The following is a 23689-nucleotide window of genomic DNA, read 5'->3' as shown; positions in this document are numbered from 1 at the left end:
CAGCTGCGAAGGTTTCAAGTCCAAGATACTTGTGTATATCCCCTTCTTAAATTTTAAATGACACTCATCTGGAATATACTACGTCTTTTACTGACAATGGTGACCTTTTGAGAGTTTAATTTAACTGGGATGATTCACCAGCCATCTGTACCTGACACTGATGTAGAGGATTGAGTCCAAGCTGACATATCCAGCACTGGAAAAGTTCTCCTTATACTGGCCCATCTTGATGGCCTCCAACCACTCATCCACTGTGCTCACACTGAACTCTGGGGTGGACGGGTCCTCCCTGCTGGGATACAAAGCACACTCACAACTCAATGAAATGTTGTCCCGTTGAGTGGCTAAATAACAGTCTCTGACTGAAGCTGACCAATTATTTGTCCTTGGAGCTGTTATTAAGTCTAACTCTTTTTAGGGCAATTCATAGGAATAAGAAGTGTCAGCAGTGTCACTCGAGGAGCCAGTTAATGCTCATTCATAGTGCTCTATCTGCATTTGGACAGAATAATTTAAAAGTCTGCAACAACTGCAGCATGGCAGACTCAAATCCACCGTGAAAAGAAAGCATAAACCCTGAACTTAACCTAGCCATTAATGGGTAAGTATGATTAATGATTCATCCCCTCACTGCCCCCCCCCCAGTATAAGCACACGTGGCTTTACTTTTCTCACCCTTTGACTCGTTTGTTTGCTTCCTATTGCTATAAATTGTTATAAATGATCTCTGTGTTTGTTTATTTGCATGATCCAACTTAGTAAATACCTTGCATATGTAGAGCTAATTGCATCTGCACTTACATACAATGCTGTATATACTCCAGTTAAACGGACAGTCCACCCTAAAATCAAAAATATTTTTCTTTTTACTTGCTGTGCTATTTATTAATCTAGGCTGTTTTGGTGTGAGTTGCAGACAGTTAAATATCGGCTGCAGAGATGTCTGCCTTCTCATCAATATAATTAAACAAGATGGAGCTGAGCTTGGGATGCTCAAAGCGCCAAAAAATACATTTGAAAAACTCAACAGCAATGTCTCTTTCCAGTAATCATAACCTGGTTACTCAAAATCCATGCTTCCTTCTGCACAGTGATGGTTGGTGGGTGTAGTTCAGTTGAAAGAAAATAGTTCCTACATAAAACTGCTCCCAACAAGGTCCATAGACAATCTTGCATATCTAACACTCAGCAACTCATAGTAAAATAATCTAGGTTGCTAATTGCACTAAAGGCAAGAGGGCAAATATGTAGTTTTGATTTTGTGGTGAACTGTCCCTTTAATGCCATGCCATGGTCTACAACACCGGTGTATAAGTATCTTCTTTCTGGTCACGTTGCTCTTTGTGTCTTCAGTGTGTAGGCTTTTGTCAGTCTTGCTTTTGTGTTTCTGTTGACTTTTCTGCTGTGCTGAGATTTTGTTATTTTCCCTGTTCTGAGCATCTTCTGTCGTCTTTGAAAGAGACTGAAACATATTATGTTGCACACTCTGTATGCTGGTCAGGTTGTGAACATCAGCTAAATGCCTGAAGTGTAAAATGTAAATGTAAAAATAATAATATTCTACAGATGTGTGAAATACAACTGGGGAGGCAGGGAGTCTAAATTGAAAATGAGACTATGGATATGCCAGCTGAAAAACCTATATTCATACCTTTTCAGTGACAAATGTTACTGTGCTGGGAAAAGATAAGAATGTGATTTTACTGGAAAAAAAATGACATTTCCTACTTTGCACAATTTTCAAAACTGACAAAGTAGATTTACAATCTAGATCTAAGGCTGTGATTGTGTCTTCCACTGTATGCGTGTACCGTCCCATAATCTATTCAAAGTATCTCAAGATTATATGCGTGTCAGTGAAAGTGTTTGTTTCACAACTTTAATATACAACTGTCTCCCACTAACCATGCTGAGCTGTTGGCCAGCTCTCTGAGGCTGGCTGGGTTTCTGATGAGCTTGTCCAGGATTGTGACAATCTGTCCAAACTTTGGCCTGTCGCTGCGTCCCTTCTCCCAGCAGTCCAGCATGAGCTGGTGCAACACCACAGGACAGTCCATAGGGGCGGGAAGACGGTAGCCCTCGTCTATTGCTTTGATCACCTGCAGGGAGAGAGGGTAAAATATCAGGTTCTGTGATCAGTATAACAGAGAGAAATACATATTCCCTTTCATAGTTAAGAATTGAGCTGGAGATTGAGGAAAACATAAGCCCATTTTACACAGAGATCGTGTGATGCAGCCACAATGAAGACCCTTAACTACGCCGCCTTGGCTTTTTATACAGAGCCAAACAATGCCAGCATAATGTCGCCCCAGTGTGTGATTTTAGATAGCATGCTGATGTTCTGTAAGCAAAAGAGGCGTGACAGGTAACACAACAGCCATGGCCCCTGGTGTGACATACAGCATACGTGTTGGGCAGTGCTTTCTTAACAATACAAATAGGATAACATTGCAGTAACAATCATTTACTGTCCCTGTTATATGGGGGTTGATCTCATCCTCAAGGTTGAGAGTTCTCAGACCTCATTGATCTTCCTCTTTGCGTACATTTTTGGATGTTTTTCTTCTTTGAGTTAGCTGCTAACTGCTAGTAGCTCCTATTTTAATCTTGTGGATCACACATATTCACACGTCATCAAAATGTCACAACCATCCCGTCCTGCCATCTGTCCCTTTTACAGAGATGTTGATTCGATGCTGTTGCTACCTCTGCTGGTGGCTTCAAGGTGAACAACTTCAACTCTGTCCCCCTGTTTTGCGGTTGTACTTTTATATAGAACAGCGAGGCGCCTTGCAACGGCAGTGTCAAAGTGGCTTTTGTAGAAGTCACTGTAACTGAGACATGATGTATGTGTTGGTGACTCACATCCTGGTTGGACATCTCCCAGTAGGGTCTCTCGCCGTATGAAATCACCTCCCACATGACGATACCGTAACTCCACACATCACTGGCTGAGGTGAACTTCCTGTAGGCTATGGCCTCTGGAGCCGTCCATCTGATGGGGATCTTCCCTCCCTGCAGATGGCACAAAACACAATCATCACACAACATGTCACCCTGGACACCCTGTCTGCAACGGTGTAAATATGTAAAAGTTGCTTTATTAGTCTGTTTTTGGCTAAGGGCTTTAACAAATCAAGAACAGTGCTGACGAAACAAATTATGCGATGGTGGCTGCGGAGAAGCTCGGTGCAGCGCTGCCTTTAAGAACAGAGCAGGTGAGATTATACACCAACTTAACAAAACACTCCTCTCTAATCTTTGCTCCAGTGTTTATCCTTACACTTGACTTTCTTTTGCCATCTTTCTTTTCGACCATGCTGCTCCTGCCTTTGTTGTTGATGCGAAGATCAAAAGAATTCCGTAAACCCACTGTATAGACACAATAGGCAGTAAGATACCCCCACCCTCTCTCTCTCGCTCTGTCTAACACACACACACGCGCACACCCCGTACCTCTATAGGGCTCGGTTCAGCTTTTTAACATGCGGCAGCTGCCTCTGCACCACCTAGCATTCCCCATCTCTGCTTGGTCAAAGTCAAATAAAAGACAAAGCTGCCAAGTCACTCGGCACTGTACTTTTGTTTCCACCACCCCCTGTCCACCCCTACCCCATCCTCTTAACTGCTCTCACTGGATCCTTCCCCTGCCTTCCCTTATTTTCCTCTCCCTCCCTTTCTCTCTCAGCCTCCCTCGATCTCCGTCTTATTTGATATCTACTCCTCTCTCTCTGTCTCTTCCCCATCTCTGCCTCGGCCTCTCCCTTTCTTCCTTTCTCCCTTTCTCCCCCCCTTCATGCCTGCAGCTCTCCATCTAGGTCTCCTGACATCAGTGGGGGTGTGTGTGTGATTGCAATAGAGCAGTCAGCGGCTGATACACTCCTCCCAGGGCAATGCTAATGCCATATTAAAAATAACATCCCCAACACTTCCTATGAATATGAATAATGCCATCTCCTTGTGGGCATTTTAGATGAGTTACTCCGCAGTGGTTTAACTCACTGACGTTTGAGTTTCTTCATTCTCTCCGTGCTCTGTGAGAGGATGATGATGTTACCGAAGACTTTTTTGATTTGACTGTATGTAGGCAGGAACACGCAGTGTCCATGCATTCAGTCCATGTGTGCATTTCATTTTGTGAACAGTATACAGTTATGACATCAGTGGCATGCCATGACCTCATACAAAACTTTAACTGTTTAGAAAACCAACAGCACTGTTGCACAGTTTTAGAGGCTTATCTCTGTCCTGACATTACAGAAACATTTTATGAATGCAGAGAAGAGGTCATCACGATCCACTCAGTCCCTCGTGCAGTAACTGAGACCCAACACTGGGCATGAGTCATCCAAATTATAACCACTCTTATTGGTTTAAGGTCTCACTCTGTCGCCATGTGTATTAGGTCTGTGTGCCTGACAACCTGTTCACATGTGGACTCAAAGTAGCAGGCTCCCTCTTACCACTCATGACTCAGCAGCTTCCTGTTCTTGGTGTAATTTACACTGAACAGAAATATAAAGGCAACACTTTGGTTTATGCTCCTATTTTTCGCGAGTGGAAATAAAAGATCTAAGACTTTCTATGCATGGTAAAGGCTTATTTCTCTTAAAAATCCATGTTAGTGAGCACTTTTCTTTTGCCACAATAATCCATCTACCTGACAGGTGTGGCATATCAAGATGCTGAGTAAACAGCATGATTACAAAGGTCTGGTGTGGGATGGTCACAATAAAAGGCTTCTCTAAAATGTGCAGTTTGATCACACAACACAGAGCCACAGATGCCGCAAGTTTTGAGGCAGGACTGTCCACCAGAGCTATTGCCTGTGAACTGAATGTTCATTTCATAACCATAAGCTGCCTCCAATGTGGTTTCCAAGAATTTTGCAGTACATCCAACTGGCTTCACAGCCGCAGACCACATGCAACGACACCAGCTCAGTACGTCCACAGCCAACCTCTTCAGATCATCTGAGGCCAACCACCTAGACATCTGATGCAACAGTTGGTTTGCACAACCAAAGAATTTCTGCGCAGTCCATCAGAAAGTGCCTCAGAGAAGCTCATCTGCATGCTTGTTGTTGTCACCAGGGTCTCGACCTGACTGCAGTCCGTCGTCATCACTGACTTGAGTGGGAAAATGCAAATCTGTTGATGCCATCTGGCAGTTTGGAGAAGTGTTGTGTTCACACATGAATCCTGGTTTACATTGTACTAGGCAAATGGTGGATGGCTTGGACGCCAATTTGAATGCACAGAGATACTGTGCTGAGATCCTGAGGCCCATTGTCTTGCCATTCATCCACTGCCATGACCTGCGGCATGATATTGCACAGCCCCATAGTGCAGGGACCTGTACACAACGCCTGGAAGCTGGAAACATCTCAGTTCCTGCATGGCCCACAAACTCATCAGACATGTCACCCACTGAACATGTTTGAATGCACTGGATTGGCATGTACAACAGTGTCTTCCTACTCCTGCCAATATCCAGCGTCTTCACAGAGCCATTAAGGAGGAGTGGGCCAACAATCCACAGGCTCACAACCTGATCAACTCTATGTGAAGGAGATGTGTCACAGTGAATGAGGCAAGAGGTGGTCACACCAGATACTGACTGATTCTTTGGGATATCTGTGACCAAAAATGCATTTCTGTAGTGCTAGTGCTAGAAATCCCAACAAACCCATTTTCAAGATAAAACTGCAAGTTAAGGAGCGGCCTTTTGTTGTGACCATCCCAAGGCACACACGTGTAGTAATGATGCTGTTTCATCAGCATCTTGATATGCAACATCTGTCAGGTGGATGGATTATCTTGGCAAAGGAGAAGTGCTCACTAAAATGGATTTAAACAAGTTTGCAAACAAAATTTGAGAGAAAAAGTCTGTGTGCATAGAAAAAGCCTTAGATCATTTACATATTCAGCTCTGATTGGACAGTCATTCTCTCCCATTTCTATTCTGGAAAACAAAGTACTTCATTTTCTGAGTGATGTGTTTTCATGCATCGTTTTCAAGTAGCTTGTTAAAGCTATATTAAAATGGGAAGCTGTTTCACCTGCGATGATCAGCTTTTCCTACATTTGTTTGAAGTGCTTGAGAGAATCAAAATAAGCACGATTGGTTCCTGCCGGGTTTCCACTCCCCCATATCGGAGGGAATTTGCAGTAACTTTCTCAACTGCTCCACATCACACCTTTTGCCAGGTATTTGGCGGTTTCATTTACAATTCAGAGCAGCGTCTTGTGCTTCTTGTGTTTGAGTCCGTAGGTGTGAGTAAGGGTAATACCTGAGTGGATAAGAGTGGAAGCGCTATCAGCTCTGAATCAGTTCTGATCACGCAGTGTGTCAGGAGAAAAACAATTTTCTTTTAAAGGCAAGATGGAGAGTGTGGATTGCGAAGGAAAAATCACATATTGTTCTTCTTCTTTGTGTCTTTATGTGTCGACCATGTTTTGGTTCAGATCTGATTACCCTCTGGTCTATTTTAGAGCTTTTTTAAAAATAATTTTATGCATATCGGGTTTGGATTTGGACTGAATCCAACTATGTAGAGGTCAATGATTAGGTCAACTGTAATTGGAGGCACCATTTGTTTATGACAGTTGCAGCAAGTACAAGTGTGTCTTACCCTTGTCGTGTACGCAGCCTCTGGGTCATCCTCCAGAACCCGACTCAGGCCAAAGTCAGACACTTTACACACCAGGTTGCTGTTGACCAGGATGTTTCGAGCTGCCAGGTCTCGGTGAACGTAGCTCATGTCTGACAGGTACTTCATACCTGAAGCGATGCCACGCAGCATGCCAACCAGCTGGATCACTGTGAACTGGCCGTCGTGTTTCTGGAGCGGGAGACAAGGAGAGATGAATTAATACACAGCACAGAGTGTAAACGCTGACATTAAGCTGCACAAGGGAGGCATAGTGATTAGGGCCAAGTCCTTCAACAACCTCAGTTGGAAGTGGAGGTTCGAGCCAGGATTCAAGCATCTGTGATGGCAGCAATCCGTGCTTTTGAAGTGTCCCTGAGCAAGACACTGAATCCCTTCCAGCTCTTGCTAACCCTGTGCTTTGACCTCTCTCTGCAGGGTGGCAAGCAAAAGATGAATTTCTTCACTCAGGGATCAATAAAGGATCACCCAAAAATCCTGCTTGCAGAGGATCGGATCTGACAGTGCAGACAAAACTTTCCTCTCTAACACTGACCGTGTGTGCAAGCAGAACTCACTGGATTTCAGATTTGAGCTGTCTTTGGCAGAGAGCGGCGCCTGTTGATCGATGACGGTCCAGCTCACCTTCCTCTGCCAATTATTTCTGCCCTGGGCCAACGGTCCCCGTTAAAAAGCCATCCATGTTATCAGTCACCCTCTCTCCTTTATATCATCTCTCCTTCCCTCTGTCTCTTAGTTCCCTCCATCCATCTCTGCCTGTCCTCAGTCTCAGTCTCAGAGAGAGAACTCTGTATTACTTTGACTCACTTTCCATCTATCTATCTATCTTCCCTCATCTTTCTGCATCTGTGCACCCCCCTCCTCCCCTTTCTCTATCGTTCTTTCTCTCTCACTCCCTCGGCAGCTGTGGAGTAAGTTAATTAGCCGGTGGTTTTGTGAGATGCTGATTGATTGGACTGTCTAACAAACCTACAGACTTCCTCTATCAATCTGCCCACCACATTGCGTTGCCAGGAAGGAGGAGGAAGGGTGGGCAGGGCAGGGAAAGAGAGAGGAGACAAATGCAGGGCAGAGAGGTTAGACAAGGAGATGAAGGAGACAGATGACAGAGGTGATGGTGGAAAAATGAGACTTTTTGACAAATTCTGTTATGTTACTTAAGTTTTTACCAGAAAACTAAAAGGAGATACTTAGTAAGGGAAGCATAGAAAGGCTACTGTACAGTAGGTAGAAACAAGAGATGAAGAGGGGAAGAGCATCTCCGACAGGAAAGGTGGTTTTGTTATTTCCGAGGGACAACTGCTTAATAAATGGTCAGCATAATTAAAGACACATATGGATGCCAGGAGCACGGATGAGCTGTAAAACCCATAAAATTCCATAATTATATTGAGCCACTGCGGACACTCTTTATGACCCTCATTACAATACATACTCCAACACACAACATGCGTGTGTGTGGATTTTGTTTGTGTCTGTGTGTGTGTTTCAGGCCATTTTTTATCTGTCAGATTTCATTTCATTTTGCTTCAGTGTTGCTGATGGGATTGGTGTCTATTTAGCGACGGGCCTATCATCACAGGCTTAATGGCTTTGGAGCACTGCAGTGATTTTACTGGCTGACAAACAACTCTGAATATGAATCAGGGGGACTTTCAATGTGAGGCACACCACGGCTGCAACAAGCTATTCATCTGGGTGTCTGCGAAACCCAATTCGAGGCTCCTCAGCTCAATCAATACTGCCACGTTTGCTACTTCTGCCGCATATTTTTGTATTCAGTGGGATCGTGAATCACGCATTTATCAACATTTACAACATAAAAGCTTGTCTTCCGCATCTGCAATTAAATAAAGATCCATACTTTTGTTTATGTAATTGGCATTTTAAGAAATACTTAAATAAGTCAATTTCGAGATAGACTCCCTAAATAGACTTAATACGTCTACAGGTCTGTGATATGTTTCAGAGGACGGCTTTTAGGACTAATTCTTTAAAAACATCAATTCACGTAATAACATATTGAGTGACAGGCTCCTCTAATGCTTGCCATAATGTCGATTTCAATAACAAAGCATTACCTCCACAGACTTCCTTCCACTGATTTTTTTTTTTTTTTTTTTAAATCTGTTAACTGATAAGGGTTTGAGCAATAACCTTCAGTAGAATCTGCTTTTCAGGACTTAATTTTGTAATACCCTGGCATGGATTTAAACTCTGTGTTCTACTGCTTGCTCTACAAACGGTATTTTTTAAAACAGTCTCTTTACTGAGATCATTTTGATCAGCATAATAAATGTCTCAGGAAATATTTCGCCTGACTCTATTTCTCTGTTCATTCATGATTAAGTGGAATTCCTTTTGGCATTTTGGAGGTCATTTTCAGTGTTGCTCTCAGTCGCTATCCTGACTTTTGTGGTATTACATTGCACTTGAAATGAACTGTTCATTTTTTGTATCCCCCTGATGGAACAAATGTTGCTCACAAAGCAATACACTTTCTTTGCTTTATTGCCCATTTGTCAGCAGTCTGCTGCTGTTTTCAGCTCTGGGATATGGACACTAAGTGCATTTCATAGACCCAGTATCAGACATCATGTGATGAAAGCATGGGGAGGCCACTCATCCATCTGAATGTTTCTGTTCTCATCCACTTCTGTGTCCATGCCTACCAGAGAAAAAGTTCAGCCTCTGTGTACTTAATATATCCTGACTACCTACATGTATGTTCTGTATATTAATGGTATCTTTCTGGCAGCAAAGACAGCAGTGATTTCATTCCTTTTACAGCTTTTTTTCTGTCACTTAAGCTCAGCTCTCACAATGCATAATTACAGATGACGACTATTCTTCTACACACACTGTGCCATTTAGTGGAGATGTGTTGCCTATTTTATGTTGAAAATTGTCAGATGTTGTCGTTCCTAGCTTCACACAAGAAATTATGTGTGATCTTTTACACTCCTAAGGAGACAGATTTTCAACCAGCTTTGTATAATAACAATGTGGGTAGTAAATGTAAATTGACTATGGTAAACTTCCCTCCATCTTGCCAGTGCACAGATCTCCCTGGCTCTTGGGCTGTTGCTTGATCGACAGATTTTAAAATCCTACTTTTTGTGCGCCTGCCACGGACACAGAGTATGGAGGCGGATCTAGAAAGAGAGACTCGCCCCTCTCTTCCTCTCTCTCAAACTCAGACCAAAGTCAGATTGAATATTAAGGGTGCATTCAGACCTAGAGTTGTCTTGCTTTAATCTGAATCAGGGACGAATTTTGTCACAAAGTTGCATAACTGTCTAGAGTTGGTTCGTGTTCTCACAGCAGCATTTACAAGCGAACCAGATAAAATACCTTGCGCGAGAAAGCTGCTCTTGATTGGTCAGAATTTCTATGTGGGAAAAATCCAGGAAGTAAACAAAACGTTGAAGAAGAGTACACTTGCAAGATAAATGTGACACTTTCTAATGTCACAATGGAGGGACAACTACGCAGGTTGATTTTAGCGCTGCTCATCGTGGACTATATTGCTGTCATTGTTCATTTTAGTCAAACCATACAGTTTGAAAACGAGGCGCGGCTCCAACTAGAAAACAATGTTTTGATGCATTGGATGTGCTGAATGTGCATATTAAGGCAGTACAGGAGGAGGTGCACATTAATAATCCTCCAGGACTGTAACATGCTCATGTTTAACCCAAACAATGTGTCATGTGACTGCAGTTGGTTCAGATCGAGGTCGGAACACGTTCTCACCACAAACGAACCGCACCAGAGTTCATTTGTAATCAGACCGATACCACCTCTTCAAGAAGTTCTTGTTACGGTTGTTTTGGTGTGCACCCGAGTGTGACTGCTGAGTTCACACCTGCCCAAACGAACTGCACTTAGGGGACAAAAGAACTTGAGTTCAATTGAACCAAACAGGGCAGGTGTGAAAGCACCCTAAAACTAGGCAGCGTTGATCAAATATAAACAAAGATTCTGCTACTGTATTGCCTACAATATGTTCAGAAACATACTTTACTGTACTGTTTGGCTGTAATTCGAGAATTTGTGAACAGGAAGTGGGTGCCATACTGTTTCCCGTATTGTGAAAACAGAGGCTGAAAAACTCAGATCAAACACTTAGACTAAGCAGTGTTGATAAAATATGAACTATAACTTTTTTGTTTTCAGAAACATGTTTTGGGTTACTATTTAACTGTAGTACAAGATTATTTGCTACCCGCTGGCCGCCATATTGTGTTCAGACAAGTAAATTACATAATGTCCCCAACCAGCGGGAGCATTTAGTGGTCCAGTGCGGCGCAGTGCATTCTGGTAGTTGTAGGTTTTCTACCTCTTGAGCAAAAGCAAAGCCATTGCCCTTTGTCTGTTTCCTCTGGTCATGTAGCAAAAAGCACAAAAGAACATCTGTCCGGCTGTAAAATACTTTACTTTACTTTAATAAGGTGACTACACATGAAAATGTGTCTCAAACAAGGTAGAAAACTCTTGTGTGCTGAAATAGTGTTTGTTTAAATGGATCTTTGTTAACCAAAGTCCTTGGTGTAAGACTTTTTACAAATTGAATTCTCCAGCTTCAGATTAAAGACAATTTCAGTCAGGGACCTTTTATATATTTTTGAAAGAATGTGCCCTCCATGCAGCAATTTTGGGGGAATGAACTTTTCAATTTCAAACACTCTACAACTGGGACATCATTTTCCACGTGGCTTTTGCAAAGACTTGAGGCCCTGACCTTGGTGGAAATGTGTGCGCCGTGTTCTTTCCAGCTGGGCCGTGACTCACCTTGAGGAAAGTGTCCAGAGATCCGTTTTCCATGAACTCCGTTATGATCATCACTGGTTTACCTACGGAGGCACACAATAAGGCAGCTGTTAGTGGAGCAGAATCACGAGGAAGAAAGACACAAACTATAAAGAGACGAGGACAGAGAAGTAGTGGAGTCCACAGCTGTGACCAGCCTCCCTCTCTGTCTCCCTGCCTCTCTCTGGGGGATAACATGGCATGTCGTCATCAGTCACACTGACAGCTTCTAATCAGCCCTCTCCATAAACGCCAGGAGATAATTAGAATGGACCAATCCACCAGAATATGTGTGTGTTGGTGTGTGTGTGTGTGTGCGTGTGTATTAGGGGGCCTCCTGAGATCTCATGAATATTAATCAGCCTCAAGGGGAAGGGGGTTGTGGTTGGATCGCTATGTGCACCTGCACCTGCATGAGTGTGTATTTGTGTGCATGTTTGTGTGATGAAGGGGTGGTTGACTGACAGGCCCCACGCACTATGGTCCCCTGCATGGCATCTGGTGGGGCTTACAAATGATTAACAAAGTACCTGCAATCACATGTACACACGCACACACACACACACACTCGCACACCAAAAACAGCAGTTGTCCCTGTTTTACAGGGTTCTCCCTGGGTACCACCCCCCTACAGCCGAGCTCTGCAAATCACAAGCAAACACGCGATGTGCACTACAAATGGTTTTTGTACATGTGTGTGTGTGTGTGTGTGTGTGTGTGTGTGTGTGTGTGTGCATAGCTTGTAAACACACAGACTATGTCAGTTGTGATGAATAGGTCACATTTCTCCAATCAGACCTCAGAGATGCTGGGAAAAAACCTGGGGGAGAGATAAAGACAGCACGAGAGAGCAAGAGGCAAACTGAAGAAGTGGAGACAGAGAGTGTCTTCATATAGAATCTTTTCTTACAGGCCCAGTGTGTAGGATTTAGGGGGATATACTGCCAGAAATAGAATATAATATTCATAATATGTTTTCATTTGTGAACTGTCACCTGAAAATGAGAATCATTGTAGTCTCATTGGCTTAGAAAGAGTCATTTATATCTACATATGGACAGGGTCCTCGTCTATGGAGTCTGCCATATTGTTACTGCAGTATTTCTGAGCATACCAAACACCAGCTCTACAGGGCCATTCTTGTTTTAAGTGTCAATTGGTTGCAATCTGCAACCTCACCACTAGGTGCCACTAAATCCTACACACTGGACCTTTAATCAAAGAACAGTGTTCTTTAACAACCTCAGTTGGCTTGTTCAAATTCCTTATTGCTTTCTTTCCATTGGATTCCTTTGAGGTGTTATTAAGGGCCGTTATGTCAATTTCAATTAATTAATCACACAAAAAATAATGCGTGGAAAAAAAAATTACACTGATTAATCACTGTCTGTGATGACCTTTGACCCGGTGCATCATCAAAGGTCACAGTGGTTTTATGACATGATGCAGGCAGATGAGACGACGCTGCTTGGCCCCATTAATCTAACATTTACATTTAAAAAAAACACCACGATAGAACCGTTCTCTGCGATTGCTGCAGTAAGGAATTTTCGTACCATTGGAGAACTTCAAGCCTGAAATATCAACTCAATGCAAAGCATTTAGCAGCGAACCCGGAGGTCCGAGCTTGCACAGCCTCACATGCTAGCACTAGCAGCCAGCCTCACCAACCCACACTTGACCAGGCGTTCAGATGCAAACTGAGTCAGTCTACCTGTGACCAATAAAATAACTCCCTTGCAAAATGGATTTCAATGGACTGCAGATCAATCTCAGTGGTAACAGATGTGGACAATTGTGTCCAAAATCCAGCTGCTTTTACTATGACACATCTGTCATCATTCATTTGAATTTAATTTTTTAATGTACTTTCACAGCAAAAGTTAATTAATCACGGAGCACATTAAAAATAATCTAATTAATTAGATTATTTTTTAAATGCTTGACAGCCCTAATGCGTATATATATATATATATAGCTTTCATGGTCAAGTCCTGGCATTAGGTTGTTATAAAGTATTCTAGTACTTGCAAAAAAAAAAGTAAGAAAAGGAGTGTAAATTGACCAACAACTGAAAACAAATGCATGTGTTCAACAAACAGACTTCAACAAAGTTATAAATAAAATCAGCATACTTTCTTTTGACACTTGACCATGTTTTTTTTTAATCAGTTTTTTTATGCCAATAAAGCTTTACTAAACTAGAAATTGAAATTGTGAAATGAATTGAAAGAAATAGTAAAATGGGAAAGAAAACAAATCAAGGATTAAAGACTTTTTAAATGAAATTGGACAAAAGAAGCACAGGGTTAACAGATAAAAGAGGGGAAAAAGATGGATTGGAGGAGGAAAGGGGAAGTGAGGATGGAAGAAGAGGATGAGGAGGACGAGGAAGAGAGGAGGAGGAGGAGGAGGAGGAGGAGGGGTCAAAAGCCTGTCATGGAAAGGCAGGAACAACACCACCGAGGCCTACAGTGGGATTGTAGGTAAAGACAGCAATACATCACCTTAAATGAATTCACTATCTCACTGCAGCAAACACACAGACACACACACACACACACACACACACACACACACACACACACACACACACACAAGGACATACACAGGGACACACACAAACAGAGTCGCCTGGTCTCTGGTGGTGGTGTCTTCTCTGACAGTAACATTAGTCTCAGGGATAAAAGTGAAAGAGAATTGGATTTTCTTCTGCTGGGGGTGAGGACTGCTGGTCACATTTATCTCCGCACGGGGCCTGTGTTATGTGTGGTGTGTCACTCTGTGTGTGCAGGTTTGTGTGTGTGCACGTCTGTGTGTTTGTGTGTGTGACAAAGCTGGTTTCAGGGCATGGCAAGTGGTGAGGGACGCCGTGATGATGACCGGCTGATTTCAGCTCTGATCAGGGGTGGTGCGTGCTTTTCTGTGTGTGTTTGTCACAGCGACAGATAAAACAGTTGATGGGATTGATCCTGACTGAGAGGAGGTCTGACTACTCACAGCCTTCCGACCACCTAGGGAGGTGTTTGGATGTGTGGTGTGCGTGTGTGTACGTGTGTTTTTAAGCCCATGTATGTTTCCAGTGAAGGAGAATATTACTTTCTGGCCCAGGGTGTTAGGTGTGGTCAAGAGAGAAGCACAATGAAACACATTCATCCTGTTGTGTCGGCTTAGAGCACCATGTGAGCCTGGCATGTACACACACACACACACACACACACACTGCTATCACTAGCCATCATCTGGACACCTGCCATACAGAATTATCCCTGCAACACTGAAAGATAACAGAGGTTACCAATAAAACCGACCACACGCACTCTCGCTGTATATTAGCTCGTTCGGTCTCTGTTTGTCAAGTGCCGCCGCAAACACACACACTCGATGAATCCCTTTCACTTCTTGTTGCGACTTCATGCCATCCACATTTCAAACACACACACACACACACGCTGGCAGAACGCAGCCTCTCCAACTCGTCCTCTCCGCCAAACATTTGCGAGCGCTCCTCAATTTCCTCCTGAAAGCACATAATTAACTAATCACATCATATTCATTCGAATTTATAGCCTTTCATCGCCTTTAGAAAGAACGCAGCCGTTTGTGCTAAAAACACCTCCGTGTGCGTGTGTGCGTGTGTGCGTGTGTGTGTATGTGTGTGTGTGTGTGTGTGCAGATTGGGTATTGATGTTCTGCCAGGTGGAGTGTGTTATGGAACGATCAGCGAGGAGTTTGCTCTTTTTTTCTTTCTTCAGCTCTTCATTAAAAGAAAGTACAAAGTGTTGCCTCTGCTTTCCCCAGGATATAGCCAGGATCATTTAGGCCTCACATGTGTGTGTTAATTAGGGTCGGTTCAGTGTAAAAATTTTCAAACTGGTTTGATATTAAGAGCCCAACTGGACATGTATACTGAATTTTACTTGTGGATGCTGCACTTGATTCAGCAGCCGTTACTGAGTGGAACATAATGACATTGTGTCCTAACAGCAAACTAGCGTCTGACTATTGTGTTGCACAACAGCAAAGCTCTCTGTCCACATTGAATCCATTAAATATGTACTTGTTACATCATGCAGAAAAAGACTTGTATGCTATCTATCAGCTGTGCACTCTGGATCAGACTGGAGACGTAAACACTTAAAAGATGGATGAGTACTTGCTATCCTCGTTACTTTTCAAACAGAAAACGCACGTCTTATATTGTGATATTTACTTAAAGTTACATACAGTATACCCAGCAGCAAGTATCTTAGTTTATTATCAACGATGGTCATTTACCTTACCAGAAACTTTCAGCAACCTGGCAATCTCCCCTTTAGCCAGATGCCAACTTATTTAGGTTTTTGCAGTGAAATAAGGTTTCTTACAGATAACTCCATCATTCTCCCCCACTGCTGCTGAAACTCTCATCCATGCCTTCATCACATTGACTACTGTAACAACATCCTTTATGGTACACCATCCAAACTCCTAAATAAACTCCAATACGTCCACAACTCTGCTGCCCGTCTGCTCACCCATTCCTGATCCCACGATCACATCACCCCTGTCCTCCAGAACCTCCACTGGCTCCTCGTCTCACAACACATCCATTTCAGAGTCCTGCTCCTCACTTGTAAATCCCTCCATAACCAGGCCCCCTCCTACCTCACTGACCTGCTCCACCGCCATACTCCTTCCCGCAGCCTCCACTCCTCTGATGCCAACCTCCCGACTCCACCACTCAGGACCAAACCTGAGTAGTCTATTATCTATCATCAATTTTAACCAATGTAAAGCGTATTTTAGTACCTTGAAAAGCTCTCTATAAATATAATGTATTATTATTATTCTTAACATTAAACCTCATGTATCGACTGTAATAGAAATAGTAATAGAAAACTTGGCATTTGTTAAAAGCTCAGCTCCAAATGGCACATTGCGTCACTTACAGCCAGTTAAAAAAACCCTTTTGTCAACTTCAAATCCAATTAATGCCATACTGGTTGCAAGATGGGTTTTCTTTAGACACTTCAGGCCTTTACATACTCCGCAAGAACAGAGAAATTTGTTCTCTCTCACAGGGCTGCGAGACATTATTTTCTCGCAGCCCTGGTTTGGGAGCTCTTGCAGCTTATTCTTGACACATCATCTGGGCAGAACTTTTTCTTGTGTGGTGTCCGAGAACTATTGTGTGATTGGTCAGAAATCTGAAGTGTGCGTGGTTAATGCGGAAAAGCGTGTGTGACGTATGCAATAGTGGGAGGGGCCTATGAGGACTTTCCAGGAGTACTGCACTTGAGGTTCTCGTGAAGTACGAAATGTCCTGGCCACAACGAACTTTGTTCTTGTTTTTGCCACCTCGAGAAAAAGAACAAATTTCTCTGTTCTTGCGGAGTATGTACAGGGCTTTACTCTTTCATGTTGAATGTGGTCACCCCAAAAAACACTCAAACTTCCTAGGAAACAAACACAACATGCGCTGATTTCCCCCCCTTACACCTCTACTAAAAATTCCTTCATGATGCTGTGCTATGCTCACAGCCTATCAGGCACTATAGTGGCTTTGTTATTCTGTTTCTAAACAAGCATGATGTTATGTTAACTCATTATGTTAAATGTCAGTTCAGGTGGTTTAAGCTCGTACACCGACGCGGACCGACAAAACCGCAAATCAACCCAACTCTAGTGTTAATTGTGATGGAGACTGTATATACAGTATACCTGGTTAATGACATTATGAGAGGCTGTGTCTGTGTGTTGTGAGCATAAACGAAAGTGATACAGTCTGCATACATGTGGATAATTACATTATGAGTGGCTATCTGTGTTTGCGTCAGTGGGCCGCATTACCGCATTATTGAATGAGACGGCCCAAGGTACAAACGAGAAAATGAAATAACTGCTGTATTGATTAATGTTAGGCTCTGAACTAAGTGATACAGTGCTTTTAACACAGGACAGATCTCTGTTCTGGGAAGCGCCATGCGAGGGTGCGGGGGTGCAGAGAAACAGTAAGACAGAAACTCAATAACCTTATCTCCACTCCTCTCTTCACCCCCCGTCCACGCTTTCTCATTTCCTCACGTTTGTCTCCTCGCCATCTCTCCTCTTCGTCTATCCGCCCCTCTTTTCCTCAAATCTCCGTGGGCATCTTCCCCCTGTTGCCCTCATTTGTTCTCAAGCCCCATCTTCTCTCATTTCCTTGCTCTTGTGTCCTATCTCATCCATCCTTCCCCTCCAACCCGCACCCGTCGTCACCTTTTCTCTACGTTCCCCTCCTGTTTCTCCTCTTCCTCATTTGTCCCCACGGTTCAATCTCCAGATCTGCATACGTATTCAAAACATGAATAATTTCAAACACTCTGACAGGAAAGATTGAAACACTTATTGTTCAGCGCACAAAGACGCACAGTTAAAACTAATCACTAGTTTCTTCAAACAGAAGACGGGTGGAAAAGACGGGTGGTTTTGCCGGTTTTAACAGCACCTTTGTAGGGCAGCTTTTTTGTGCGTGTGTATGTGTGCGTGTATGTGTGTGTGTGTGTGTGTGTGTGTGTGTGCGTGCGCGATGTGGGCAGATGAGATGGAGCTCGGTAATTGAGGGTTTTCCAAATGAGCCGATTGTTGCAGCGATTGTAAAACACATAAAGGACGGATGGATAAAATGAGGGACGGGGGAGATGAAGGGAAGATAAGGAGATGGAGGGGAGGGGAGGGAGGAGGAGGGGAGGGGAGGGGGCAGATTGCTGCACTTTCCTGATGTGTACCGAGACAGATAGAGAAAAGAAAGATCTATTTTTTCTCTTTTTCCGCATGTGGCGCTCTAATTAGCATGACAATAGCAACAATCAGGTGACAGACAGCAGAGTAGGTTATTAGAGTGGCACACGGCAGGGGCTGGGGGCTTATGAGGTTTTAAGAGGAGGGAACACGCATGCACACACACACACACACACACACACACACATACACACACACACTGAGAAAGGAAAATAGAGACAGCCTAAATAAGCAATACAAAATACAACTGTGCAGAATTTGTATAAATACCAGTATAACCATTAGTGCTACAACAAGTGCCACCATCGCTCTCCCCAACTATCACTGCTACTAGGTTGTATTACCCTACTACAATGACTACTAGCTGTACCTCTACTTTTATGCTGACACTGTTACTTGTAAAGTGCTCTTTCTTACCATTATGTGCTTATTTGTTTTGGGGGTTTTTTGCTTTTACTTCGATTACACTGATTTAATGTCTGTCCGTTAAATATAAAGTAGTTTAGATCACAGGATGTAGAGTTTGGGCATAAGCCTCTTATTGCCCACCTATTTCAGAAGGCCTTTCTCAAAATCCCAGTCATTATGCGTAACTAGTCTAGCATAGCCAAACCTATCTCCACACTTAATTTTAGGGCTGTGTGTGAAACAACCACCTCACAGATGGCAACTTGCGTGCTAAAATGTCTTTTAATATTTTATGTAGCATTTTCTTTTTTGGAGATTTACAGATTATAATGCCGGGGATTGCTTCCCTATGTGCCAATGTTCCACCAAAACAAGTTAACTCCTGACACTATTTTGCAAGGCCAACGTTGCTGCATTTTGAGCTTAGGACAGCCCAAGACTGTTGTGATTGGTTTAAAGAAATACAAACAACTCAGAGCGTTTTTCTCTTAGTGCGGAATTAGGATGTGTTCAGCCAGACCTTTCTCAAGCGAACCCTGGCTGTTCTGGGTCTGGCTTTGCGAGACTTAATACTGTATGAAGATACAGCCGGTAACTAGTTAGCGTTGCATAATGACAAGACCTCCAAAGCGCTAAAACTAACATGACATACTTTGTTTAGTTCATACAAACACTGAAACATTACAACAACTATTTATTTGTTGTTGCGGGTTATGTGCAACACTGTTTTTGGCTGTGAGTAGTGACTTCCTAGACTTTTTTTTTTCATCTTTGGACATAGTAAGATTAGCTGTTTTCATCTATTTACACAGGGTGTCTACGGGTCCTTAAAAAGTCTTAAAATATCTAATTTAATTTATATATATTTTCATTTCTTTTTCTGTAAATGAGAAAAGCTTTTTTTATGTATAAGTCCACATTTCTGATGTTACAAATCTAAAAACAACAACAACATAATACTGTTATTTTACTTCATACTTGCACATACACTTCCCTCTGCACAAGACCACATATATATACTACTTACCTGCAAGGCTTACTTCTAATTCTTAGATAAGTAAAACATGCTTTGTCCAAAAATCTGTCCTACATTTGGTTAAAAACTGTCTTGAAACGGTCTTAAAAAGCATTAAATTTATGTCTGGTACCCTGTTACAGTCTTTATGCTAAGCTGAGGCTCTAGCTTCATTTTAAACAGCGATATGAGAGTGGTATTCTCATTTAAGCCTCAATAAGAAAACAAATAAGCGTATGTTAGTATGAGAACACAAGTCTTTTGCAGCTTCTGCAGTATCATTACTCCTGCTATTAATATTGTTACAACTGCTACTGCTGCTTCAGACTACCACAGCTACTTCTGCTACTGCTAAAATATCTTTGTACCACGTCTTAGTACTACTCCAAACGATAGTACTGCTGTAACTGCTGATTCTACTACTACTTACAGTACAACTACACAAACCAATCCAACACACCTGAGCCCAGAGCAGTCAGGGTCAGCCTGCCTGATTAGACTGAGGGCGGTGTGAAGGGACCAGCTGGTGCTGGAGAAAAAGGCCTGAAGGAATTATTGACCCATCTCAACTCTCACCCCCTCACTCGCACATACGCACCCTGGGCTGTGACCTGTGAAATTACTGCTCCGCTGGTGAGATTTGTTTCTGAGGAGCTCTATCAGTTTCTCAATGTGCCGTGAAGACAGGTGAGAAGAGCAGACACAAAGAGACGCTTGTAAAAGTAGACAGACGCTCATTACATTCACACGCGGCAAAAACAACACACACAAACATATTTTTATATTCATAAAGCACGGCAAAGTGAAGAGCTATTGTGTTTAAGTTGCTTGTCAAGCCAACATTTCCTCTGTCAGCTCCGCTATTGTCCTCTGTCAGAAAATTTCAAGGATTTGGCAGTAATTCTTCAAAATATTCCGGTATTTTAAATCAGAATGGTGTGTGCCACTGAAAGGAAAGTGCCATAATTACATGTCTGCCTGCCTGAATATAAAAAAATGCTGTAGTACTTCTACAAACTGCCTCAATCCTGCTAAGCAAAGGTCATAGTTAACATCAAGCATTATTTAGACAATGAGAGAGAGAGTGACAGAGTAAGAGAGGAAGTGAATAAGAAATGGAGTGGGGTTTCATTCTTAATATGCATGCTGCTGAATATTCATGAGGCTAAAAAACACATCCAATTAACTTTATGAATTATTAATATTCATGATAAAAGCCTATGCATATGCATTTGCTCTTTTATTGTTGGCCTAAGTGCCACTGAGCACCGGTGTGTGATGGACTTGAGATCTTGTGTGTGTGGCAGAGGGAGAGAGAAGGTGGGGGGGGGAGTGAGACGAGGGAAGAAAGCGGAGGTTTATTTGTCAGCCGGCATGTTTACAATTCTGTTTCTTTGTAGCGACTATCTCCCTCTTCCTTTTGCTTGTCTGTAGATCTCTAACAAACATCTGCATAACAAGGTGTCAGACCAGGGGAGGAACAGAGCAGCGGCACTGAGGAGGGGAAAGAGTCCTGAAACCACACTGAGATGACTTGAAAGCTCAGTTTATGCATGAAAAGGATGTGCATCCACACTCGTGCTGTCTGGTTGATTTCCACACTAACACTTGGGAACAAAAGTCAAAAGGCTTAATTCCGTCCAAGTGTCCTACACTGCATTTTAAGGCAGCCAAACTTGCAATTTAGTTGCTATCATCGACATATGTTTTGTTTCCATTGTCTGCCATGTGGATGAGCCAGCTGAGATTCGATCGTTGGTCATAAATGCTACCTGTTAATCAGGCACTGCTGCTTGAATATGATGACAGCACCTGTACTGGTGATCACCTGTTTTGGCATTTAAGATAAGAGATCACAGAAGGGGTCGAAAGGGAGAGAGAGTTGTATTCTTAAAGGGATAATTAGGATTTTATGAAGTGGGCTTATATGAGGCACTCATCCATAGTCAGTGTACTACCTACAGGAGAGGGCGGTCGGCACACTCCCAGTTCGGAGAAGCGGACAGAAGTACCATGGAAGCTAAGCAACATTCTGCTGTTAACAGGGTTAGCAGCAAAACAAATTTTAGCCATCTAAAAAAAAAAAAAAAAAATCAGCTGAAGTGTACGCTATGTTTAAAATATTCTCACTGCTTTACCTTGCTGTCAGACAGCTCTTTCTGAGGGGAAACTGCAGCCATCTATGCTCTCTTCAAAGCCACCAGACTCCTTTGACAAAAACAGTAATTTTACCTTGCAGAACACAGGAGCTCCTGGGCTGCTGCTGCCTTGATCAGTTAGTTAGATAAGTTTATTGGGTGACTTTGGTGTTTTAAAGGGTTAGTTCGGATTCACTTAAGTCCCATAATAACACAAACTAACAAACTGATTGAGGCAGAGGTAGACCAGCAGTTACCATGTTCAGTGAGCTAAAATTACGGATTTTTTCAAGGAGTCTGGTGGGATGGATGAGAGAAAAGATGTTGGCTTCAGTCTCTGGTTGGAAAGGGCTGTCTGCAGCAAGGCAAACAGTGATAATATTCTCAATAAAGAGAAGAAGACCATTTTGTAGGTGGCTAAAATACATATTGCTGCTGCCTTCGCCCACAGCAGCACATTGGGGCGGTACTGACGACCATCTACTGTAGGTAATACACTGACCAAACTATCCCTTTAAATTTCCTGCCACACAGTAGGGCTGCCACTAACGATTATTTTCATTGTCGACTAATCTGTCGATTATTTCTTCGATTAGTCGACTAATCATTTCATCGAAAAATGTGTAAAATTGTTGAAAAATGTCGGTCTGTCTCGCCCAAACCCCAAAATTACGTCATCTAATGTCTTGTTTCATACTCATGCCAAAGGGTTTTAGTTCACTGTCACGGGAGAGTTTGTAAAGCTGCCAATATCTGAATGTAAGAAGCTGCAGTAAGAGTATTTTGGGGTACTTTTATAGTACTTTTCTATGAAAAATGACTCAAACCGATTAGTCGACTACTAAAATAGTCACCGATTATTTTAATAGTCGATTAGTCATCGATTAGTCGACTAATCGTGGCAGCCCTACCACACAGCCCCTCACTAGCCTGATGATCATAATGTAAAATCTAACACTATCCTTTGGCTTTGCAGACATTGATGGACCATTTCACATCTTCTAAGAACCAAGACACACAATTAAAGCTTAACGTTTTGGTGGCTATTACTGGATAGCTGTGTTTAGCAGGAACTGGGCTTGTGAGTGAGGGAGACAAAGAGACAGAGGGAGAGAGCACCACAGGGACAGGAGAGAAGTGGGCTGCGATTGAATGAGAAGATTAGATGGACACTGACTGAGAGGTATGAGATGAAAGAGGGATAGATGGACAGAGGGAGAGAGTATGATTGAGAGAGCGAGGCCCAGCGATAACGAATCAGCTATCTTGTTGAACCAGGCCCGCGTCTATCTCACCTACATGGACACACTCGCTCTAATTGCCTAACACAATCATGTGAAGTAAACAAGTGGCTGCTTTGAGAGGCGGACAGGCGCCGCTCACATGCCACACTGCATGTGTCATCAAAGTGTTACCATGGTAATGGAGCTTTTATCTGATCTAGGGTCAACTCTGATTTACATCACCGACAGCTCTCACACAGTTACGTGACACACACACACATGCACACACACACACACACACACACACACACACACACACACTTACTACAGCACACATACAGAGAGGGAAAAGTGGAGTGTATGTTACACAACCCAGCACAAAGGATGACGTATGGTTTTAGTTCATCACTCACATCTTGTGACGACTCCCTCCAGCCTGATGATGTTCGGGTGGTCAAACTGTCCCATGATGGAGGCCTCAGACAGGAAGTCCCTCCTCTGTTTGTCCGAGTATCCTGCCTTCAGACTCTTGATGGCCACATAGATCTCCCTCTTTCCCTGAACACGCAGCCGACCACTGCACACCTCCCCAAACTCTCCTACGCACACACACACACAGAAGAAGGCAGTAGTAATTGAAGTTCCAGTTAAATTT

The 23689-nt window shown here is 42.9% G+C and overlaps 1 protein-coding gene across 3 annotated transcripts in view; it reads right to left on the bottom strand.

Annotated features, from left to right (window-relative positions):
• epha4b (eph receptor A4b) overlaps positions 1-23689 on the bottom strand; it is a 121675-nt gene that overhangs the window by 4676 nt on the left and 93310 nt on the right. The window contains exons 13-18 of one of the 3 annotated variants that reach the window (XM_050074667.1): positions 23448-23633; positions 11471-11532; positions 6638-6847; positions 2869-3018; positions 1906-2099; positions 152-292 (exon numbers count right to left, since the gene is read on the bottom strand). In XM_050074667.1, the coding sequence (XP_049930624.1) occupies positions 152-292; positions 1906-2099; positions 2869-3018; positions 6638-6847; positions 11471-11532; positions 23448-23633 (943 nt within the window). The remainder of the gene's footprint in view (positions 1-151; positions 293-1905; positions 2100-2868; positions 3019-6637; positions 6848-11470; positions 11533-23447; positions 23634-23689) is intronic. The other 2 variants (XM_050074668.1, XM_050074669.1) reach the window with 2 other exon arrangements.

Source organism: Epinephelus moara, chromosome 21, assembly GCF_006386435.1.
Source record: "Epinephelus moara isolate mb chromosome 21, YSFRI_EMoa_1.0, whole genome shotgun sequence".
In the NCBI taxonomy this organism is placed as follows: Eukaryota; Metazoa; Chordata; class Actinopteri; order Perciformes; family Serranidae; genus Epinephelus; species Epinephelus moara.
Note: the sequence above shows the minus strand (reverse complement) of the source record. Positions and strands in the feature narration are given on the sequence as shown.